Source organism: Nothobranchius furzeri, chromosome 5, assembly GCF_043380555.1.
Source record: "Nothobranchius furzeri strain GRZ-AD chromosome 5, NfurGRZ-RIMD1, whole genome shotgun sequence".
Taxonomy (NCBI): Eukaryota; Metazoa; Chordata; class Actinopteri; order Cyprinodontiformes; family Nothobranchiidae; genus Nothobranchius; species Nothobranchius furzeri.
In genome coordinates this window covers 78,239,664-78,248,713 of record NC_091745.1, presented here as the reverse complement: position 1 = coordinate 78,248,713, position 9,050 = coordinate 78,239,664, and the positions used below count along the sequence as shown (strand labels likewise).

Below are 9,050 nucleotides of genomic sequence, written 5' to 3'. Positions count from 1 at the left end.
GTTATCAGCTAATGGTGCGTTCGCTTTCTCCTCGGAAATTCTAACTTCCCAGTAGGAAAAATCTAATGAAAAAGGACGGTAAAAGGAATGAAGATACACAGTAAATTTAGTTCACAGTAAAGATGTTTGCTTCAGTTTAATTATCAGCTTATAAAACTACAAGGACCATGTTAAAATACAAACAGTTGTATGTTATTTATCGTGTTATTTATCAAATATGGTTATAAATTGAGAAAAATATATATTAAATTATAAAAGAGAATTAAAATATTAAACACTCAAAAGTATCTAAAATTGGTACCGTTAAGTACCGGCATCGATTCCTAGGTACCGGGAATTAGTACCGAATCGATTCAAATGTCAAAGGTACCCATCCCTTCCTCCTACTGGTTAAAAGTGGAATTACAATCATCGTAAACAACCCTGCTGCAGCCCGCTGTAGCTAACGCTAACAACGAGGTAACACTAACATGAGCCAACTAATACTAAAATAAACCAAAAAGTAAAAAGATCCACAGTGTTGGACAAAATTATTATTACTTACAAGTCCAGTAGCAACAAAGCCAGGTCACCATCAGTCTGTGATTTTGTAGCCTCCATTAGCGCCCTCAAACTGGCGTAAGCTGATGTTTGCTCTGGTTTTAGCTCTTTGCTTCACCTCCAAAGACATTACTCTCTTACTTTTACTTCCAGGCGTCGCCATGATCCCAACAGAAAAAAGCAAACTTCTTCTTTTCCTTCTTGTGCTTTTTATTGACGATTGGCAAACTGAAAATGCTACTTGCTAGCATTACAGCTAACAGCTGTAGCGCAGGTAAAGCGTTCCCCGTGTGAGACATCTACACAGGGCTGCAGTGTGGCGTCAAATATGAAACGGGTCGATTCTAATCAACAATCCCAGAGTTAAAGCTCTAGCTTAAAGTTTAAATAACAATTTAGTGTTGCCTTCAAATATGGCTGACATCAGCTGATGTGGATGCTGATCCCTATACATCATGAACGTCTGCCTCGACTGCTTCCTCTATCCCGAATCTCTCCCGCCAGCATTAAAGCCTGATCCTAACTCACCACGACTCCCAAAAGGCGGTTGATGAAAGACCCGATGATGCAACAAGGCGGTAAACGTGGAGTTCTGGCAGGGTCCACAGCTGAAGTTCTGCTTGTGCCTTTTCAAACAACCACAGGATTCAGATAATCAAGTATGAATGACATTTTTTCCTCTCTTTGCTTTGTCCCCGTGCTCTTTAGTTCGTAAACTCGCCCCCAACGAGTTCCCCCACAAACTGTACATCCAGAACTATACCTCAGCCATCCCGGGAACCTGCCTTACTCTGCGCAAGTGGCTCTTTACCACAGAAGAAGAGATTCTGCTCAACGACAACCAGCTCGCCGTCAGCTTCTTCTTTCACCAGGTGTGTGCGTACGTTTTATTTATGGGACTTCCGGTTGTGTTTTCTTTCATTTTTCCCTGTTTTTGCAGGCGGTTGATGATGCGAAGAAGAACTTCATCAAAGTTGAGGAGAAGTCTTATCAGCTACAGAAGCTGGCAGAGCAGAAGAAGATGTCTTTGGTTAGTCCTTTCATCGCTTAGTGTCTCCTCCTTCAATTCAATTCAATTCAATTCAAGTTTATTTGTAAAGCGCCAAATCACGACAAGAGTCGTCTCAAGGCGCTTCACATAATAAACATTCCAATTCACAGTTCATTAAGCCAATCAGAAATAAAGTTTCCTATATAAGGAACCCAGCAAATTGCATCAAGTCACGGACTAGTGTCAGTGACTATACAGCAATCCTCATACTAAGCAAGCATGCAGCGACAGTGGAGAGGAAAACTCCCTTTTAACAGGAAGAAACCTCCAGAGAATCCCGGCTCAGTATAAGCAGCCATCCTCCACGACTCACTGGGGATGGAGAAGACAGAGCACACACACACACACACACACACACACACACACACACACACACACACACACACACACACACACACACACACACACACACACACACACGCACACACACACAGAGACACATGCACGGAGACACGCACGCACACGGAGACACGCACACACACACACACACACACACAGACACACACACACATAGAGACACACGCACGCAAACACACTCACAGAGATGCGCGCGCACACACACACACGGAGACACGCACACACACACACACACACACACACACACACACACACGTAATGTGTCTATAGTTATATTGTGATGTCTTAGTAAATATTGTATTTGGTGAAAGATAAACTTTATTGTATTTATCCTAGTGACCCCAGTTCAGCCCTCTACAATGTTTATATCCTGCCACACTGTTAGCTGTGATGACATCAGCTGCTGTGATTTGATTTCAGCGGTCGGCTGTGAAACTTTCAGATGTTTTAGGCTACGTTTTAAACGTGCACTCGTATTTTTGGCGCTTCCAACTTATAACGGTCACACGATGCCATAGCAGCACGTCTTCTGGTGGAATAAAAGCGGTGTGCAGAATCTGCCAAAATAGACCAGAAAGCATGCTAATGCTAATGCTAATGCTAACTTCCACAGCTCATTAATGATGTTTCAAATATGACGTTGACTTAAAAAGTGCCGGAAAGAAATCCAAGCTTTTGCTGAATTTTGCTAAAGTTAAAGGAAACGGAGCTAAATTATGTCTCCAAATATGGAAACATCAGCAATTTAATTAGGGATGCACCGATGGATCGGCATTTGATCCCAATCGGCCGATAGCGCCCCTATCGGTTTTGATCGGAGTTTTCAAAATAGATCAAAGCAGACCGATCAGGTAGGGTTGTCACGGTAACCGGTGTAGCGGTAAACCCCGGTAAAAAAAGTTGACATTAATAATAATAACTGTCTTGTTTTAAAAAAACATATATTATCTCGGTGGGTTACCGTGGCTGCGGTGTAGGCGCGGTGACCCTTACCAGCCACCGTATCATCTGCTGAAGTTGCCGGCGGCACATGCGCACTTTGTTGTTTACAACCAAAACTTTCTTGAAGCTAAAGCTGAAATAATGGTCAAAGGAGGAGACGGCAGCGCTCAGGACATTTATTATCCCTCAAAGAAGACAAAGTGGGAAGTACGGGCATGTTTTGGATATTTGAAGAATGTCGAGGGACAGTTGATAGAAGACGGCTATCCTGTTTGCAGCACGAGCAGAAAAAGTGTCTGTGAAAGGCAGCAACGCTTCAAATCTCATGACACATCTGCGTGACCATCACCCACAACTCTACATTCAACGCAAGGCAAGCTAGCGTTAGCGTTTTAGCTAAAATGCGTGATCCGAGGATTTGGGTTGAGGGAGAATGCAACGAGTCGCTATATAAAGCAGCCGCAGCGCCGCTACCTGCATATAAACCGTGTCGCGGACACCGCCATGTTGAAATGACGCTATGCATTACGGGGCTCCCAGGGGCAGATAAGAGTTGGTCTCTCTCCGAGAATAATTATGAATTTATCAATGATTACTGCCTGATGACATTTTCCCACATCTGCAAAGCTCACTGGAAGGACACAAACCGAGGACGATATTTTCCTGATATAGGGTTTATTACTCAAGTAAGGGTAAAAAAGTATCTGATTAGAAGGCTACTCGAGTACTGAGTATCATCTGATCTAATATTTTTAAATGATGACATCAGACATAAAATAAGAAGTTATGGGCAAATATTGGTATTTTAAAGACTAAAGGGGAAAAATGTAAACAAATAAACAACATAATTACAAAATAACACATTTTAGGCAAAATTTAGACACAAACTGAGGTCAACATTTCCTGACATACAGGGTTTATTTAATTGTGTGAAAATGTAACACGTTTTAAAAAATACCGCGATAATACCGAAAACCGTGGTAATTTTGGTCACAATAACCGTGAGGTTAAATTTTCACACCGTGACGACCCTAATACAGACCATTTTAGATTAGGTTACATTTCCTTTATTCCCAGATTATGTAGTTTGTAGCACTCATTATAATGTTGTAGAAAATTTCTGGACAATCCACGTGATCGGTATCGGTGATCGGTATCGGTGATCGGCAGCAAAAAACCTGATCGGTGCATCCCTAAATTTAATAACGCACCCCATTATTCATGGCATCAGTCTGCGCGCAGAAGCATGACCCCTCTGTGTGGTGGCTCATGTTAGCATTTAATCAGCAAGCTTACCTCTTTGTAGCCTAATTCCCATTTTAGATGGCAACAATATTATTGATCCTAGTCTCAAAATTATTATTAGTAGTCATCATTTAAATTAAAGGTGGCAACAGCTGTTTTGTTACTAATATAAATGTTTTAATATTTATGAACAACTGCAGAAGAAAGAATTAAGTTTTAGAAATCTCAAATCCTTAAAAACCTAATAGGTTGTAGTTTTCTGACCAAGACCTCCAAACACACCCACATCACCCCGCTTCTCCTCCAGCTTCACTGGCTGCCAGTCACCTTCAGGGTTCATCTCTAGATCCTGGTTCTGGTCTATAGGGCCTTACATGGACAAGCACCATCTTACATTGGTGATCTTCTTAGTCCCTACACCTCCAGCAGGTCCCTGAGGTCCAGTGATCAAAGCCTACTGGTTGTGCAGCACCAGGCTAAAGGTCAAAGGTGACAGATCATCTGCTGCTGTGGTCCCCAGACTCTGGACCTCTCTCCCCCTGAGCCTGAGATCAGTGGACTCAGTGGTCTCCTTTAAACTCACCTGTTCAGGTTTTGGTGTGACCTTCATCACCCTCTCCTGGTTCTGCTCTCCCCACCTCCGAGCTTTAACGTTTCACCAGGTCTGATCATCTGTGGCTGTTGCTGCTGATCACAGCTGCTCACTAAGTGACAGAATAAAGAAAATAAATCAACAGCTTTCAACTAATTTAACTTGGTCACTCCAGGATTATTCTCTTACAATACACACATACTTTCCATATTTAATCGTTTGTTTGTTTTTAAGGAAATTTTGTGGATTTTTAAAATTAACTCATGAATATTTTTTTATTAATTGTATTTTTGGGTGTTTTAGTTTTTAATGGTGCTCTCTCTCTCTCTCTCTTTATTGTGAAAAGGCTACTGAGGTCTTTAGGCGTCGCATTCCAACGTTATTTATTGAAGGACCAAGTTCACTTGCTTTTTTAACGTCTGCAGGGATTTCTGTCGTGCCGTACCTAGAAGGTCTTGTGAGTCGACCTCGGTGGGGAAAAAGCTCTGGCACTCCTGTTTCAGGAACCAGAAGCAGTTATAGGAGAGGGGAACAGAATCAGCAGGATTTGGAGTCTAACTCTGGGTCGTTTCCTGATATCCGGATATCCCTCCTCGGATCAGCTGGTTTATGTTTATTTATTTGGCAGACGCTTTTATCCAAAGCGACGTACAGTTTATAACCTATAGGGCTTGTTGTGATCAGTGGGGGAAACCGGAGTACCCGGAGGAAACCCACGCATGCACGGGGAGAACACGCAACTCCACGCAGAAAGGCCGCAGCAGAGTTTCGAACCTGCAACCTTCTTGCTGCGGGGCAACAGTGCTAACCACTGCGCCACCATGCAGCCCTCACAGTGAACATGCTCATGCTGGAGGCCCACCCCGCTCGCTGCAAAACAGCAGGAGACAGCCATTTTTTACCAAAAAAATAAAATAAAATCACTGAAATTTTACTCTCTAATAAAAAATTATGGACTGGGACTTCCACCCCTGCAGAAAACGGTTTCTTCCTCACACCGGAGCTTTTCCCACTGAGCGACCGGGTTCCCAGCTCTGAGGCGTGGGTCTGATCCGTCAGCGAAGCCGAAGGAAAACCGAGGAAATGAGCTTTAGCTGCTTTCACACTGAATCTGGCTCCTTCCCCACAGAGCTGTGCCGAGTGGTCGACTCGAACGTTTGAAAAGAAACCGTTCAGGAATCAGGAATGTTTTGTTTGCTGCCATCTTTTGTTTTCTGGCTTCTGTGGCTAAAAGCAGAAAGTAGCGCTTTAGGATGACGTCCAGCCTCAGAGCCAGGGTCAAAGCACCGGCACATCCTGGTACTTTGTTGTGTTCCTGAGAGGAACCCGAGCCCCCCTCAGTTAAAATTAGGGACGTAAGAAAATATCGATATGGCAATATATCGTGATATTTTTTCCAGCAATATTATATCGATATTCAAAAGCCGTGTATCTAATTCTTGAAAGAATTTACATGCAAACTTTTGTGTATTTTCTTTTGTTTTGTGCAATTCAAAAGTGTGCAACGGGTTTTGTTTCCACCACTGAAATGTAAATCCCTCCATCGTGGTTCAGATACCTCACGTTAAACATGTTACGCATCAGTTTGGACTGTTTATTGAACATTCTTACAACAAATTCAGTAAAAACAATTGCTTGTGACGTCTGACTGAATGTATCACAATATATCGTGATACATCGTATCGTCTCCCCGTATCGTGATACGTATCGTATTGCCAGAATTTCAAAAATACACATCCCTGGTTAAAATGCTGATTTCCACACAGCTCAGATAATAAAATCCCTCCCGTCTTCCCCTCAGTACCTGAGCTTGTTGAGAAGTTGCGAGGGCTACAACGAGATCCTCTTCCCTCACTGCTCCTGCGACTCCAGGCGTAAAGGTCATGTGATCACAGCCATCAGCATCCACAACTTCAAGCTGCACGCCTGCACAGAGGAAGGCACACTTGAGGTGAGTCCTCTGACTTGTTCCCATCTTTTATCTCTAAGGGGGAAACTAAAGAGCGCGTGCTGCTCCAGAACCAGGTGATCGCATTCGACTGGGGGGAGATGCAGCGGTGGGACTCGGACAAGGAGGGCGGGGCTTTCTGCTTCGAATACGCACGAGGAGAGAAAAAGCCACGCTGGGTGAAGATTTTCACACCTTACGTGAGTCGTGTTAGAAGTCTGTGTGTTGTTGGTGTTGCTGCTTTAATAACGAGCCGCCTGTTCCTCTGTGCTTGCTTTTGCACGTGTAGTTTAACTACATGCACGAGTGCTTTGAGAGAGTCTTCTGTGAGCTGAGGTGGAGGAAGGAGGTAAGAGGGGTCCGCCGTCAGAAGCCTTGTCCTCGTCTTCCGCGTTTGAAGTGTCCGTTTGCGTTTGCAGGTGGAAGAAGAGGCGACAGACGAGGACAACAGGAACGGCAGTAAAGACGGTGTGTGTGGAAAGGTGAGCCGTTTCCTTCCTCCCTCCAGGTGAGTCCTTCCTCCTGCTTCTCGCGTTGACGTCTCCGTCCTGATTTCCGTTTCTGCTGCAGAATATTTTCCAGCTGCTGAGGAACAGAAGAGATGACGGGACATAGGAAGGGAGGTCAGCTGACCTGACTCGTGACTCGGCGGCGCTTAACGTACGCGGACATCTTTACACTCCATTAACGACAACACCGAAGCCTCTCCCTGCAGACGGACCCGAACTCCTGAATCCGGCACGTCGTCACCGCATCAGTCCGAGAATTTAGACCCGGGACTGATTCGTGCTAGCTTTCCCCGCCTGACGGGGACTCAAAGGGGCGTTTGGTGTGCCACCGAGGAGCATTTAAGCGTCACGGAGGAAACGACGAACTGAGTTATTGGTGCACTAGAGAGAGGCCGCTGCCTAGCAGGAGGAGCTGTTTGTGTCCAGATGACAAAGCAGAGCGACACCCCGATCAGGAAGCCACAGCCAAATCAGGTCACGCGTTTAGTTTTCCATCTATCCGGCAGAAAACGTTGAGTTTATCTTTGTGATCAGGAACAGATTTACACTAAAGTTGCACTTTATCCAACATCATAAAGCATCCCAGCAGACTGCAAGAAGGCGCAGAACTGGAAGATATTTTTCACCCACTGAAGTGTGATTCTTAAACTGCAGCGGTGTTCAGAGCCATAGTTAAACATGTATGAACCTGTAGTGTTGTGTGAACCGCCCATGCAGTGGGTAAGGGGGTGATGTACCCAGAATAAGCAGCAGGGGGCGCCCTCACTCTGCTGCTCCCTGCTGCACACTGATTACTTTGTCTCTGGAAGCTCCCACAGGATTTATATTAGGCCTTTAATTCAAGTGGCTTCTTCACGCTGCAGCATAGCTGCTGCTTCTCCACCGGCCCGCTGCTCGCTGCAGATTCAGCCTAAAGAAGGACAACATCTCTGCAGGAGGGAACATTTCGTCTTCGTACGGGAAAACGCACTAAACACCTCTCGGATCCCACAGCCGTAGTGCAAAAGCAGAAGTGTGTTTGTTTTCATGTGAAGGTAAATCATTTCCAGGCAACTCCGGTGGAAATGTTTCCGCCAACGACGACGTTCTGGGATAATATTACAGCTGCGTGCTGTAGTCGATGATTACGTGAAGTATTACTCATCGATATTCAGTTGAGATCTTTTCTGACATGAAGATATTAAATATAAAAACTAAGCAAGAGTTTAGTTGTTTGGAAGTGAGGTTGTTTAACCTGTGGTTGATAGCTGGGTGAACAGCCTCCATGTGAAGAAATGGTTCTAATTCTGAACAGATTGACGTGCTAAAGGCTAGTTCAAGAGCAAGGTCACTTCCTGCAGCGTTAAAGCAACTCCAGTCTCAAAGATCTGTAGACTTAACTCTGCCTAAACAGCCCCAGGTTCCTACAGGTGCTTGAAGTCCTTGAAAATGCTTGAATTTAATGTGGTATATTTCAGAGTTTACATTTTTTTTAATAAAGTGCTTGAAACTGGTCCTGGTTTGTGGGTAAGGAGGTGAAATAGTTTTGGATTATTTATACGGTTCACCTGTTTTTAAATCCTCACCGCTGTGAGGTGCTGGAAAAGCTTGAAAGTGCTTGACTTTGATTTTAGTGGTGAAGGTGGAAGAACACTAGCAGATATTTACAGAATATTGGGAAGTTTAAGCAGCAGCTAGCTGTAAGACTTCCCGCCGGAGAGCAATGCTGATGAAAGTGTGAAGGAGGGGTTAGTCGACAGGCGGCCCACGAGTCAGATCTGGTCAAGACCCACACGTTATGACCCTCGAGACGAGATTATTTCACAAACTCCTCGTGGACGTCCCAAGGAGGTGCAGCGTTGTGAGCCGCTGCCCTTAAGTTTACGC

The 9,050-nt window shown here is 44.5% G+C and overlaps 1 protein-coding gene across 2 annotated transcripts in view; it reads left to right on the top strand.

Annotated features, from left to right (window-relative positions):
• Positions 1-8,677, top strand: part of snx27b (sorting nexin 27b) — a 16,537-nt gene extending 7,860 nt beyond the window's left edge. The window contains exons 7-13 of one of the 2 annotated variants that reach the window (XM_015950423.3): positions 1,249-1,412; positions 1,481-1,570; positions 6,529-6,678; positions 6,747-6,854; positions 6,965-7,024; positions 7,095-7,157; positions 7,246-8,677. In XM_015950423.3, the coding sequence (XP_015805909.3) occupies positions 1,249-1,412; positions 1,481-1,570; positions 6,529-6,678; positions 6,747-6,854; positions 6,965-7,024; positions 7,095-7,157; positions 7,246-7,290 (680 nt within the window). In that variant the 3' untranslated portion in view covers positions 7,291-8,677. Of the gene's footprint in view, positions 1-1,248; positions 1,413-1,480; positions 1,571-6,528; positions 6,679-6,746; positions 6,876-6,964; positions 7,025-7,094; positions 7,158-7,245 lie in introns of both variants that reach the window. The other variant, XM_015950422.3, reaches the window with a different exon arrangement.
• Positions 8,678-9,050: the final 373 nt, after the last annotated feature.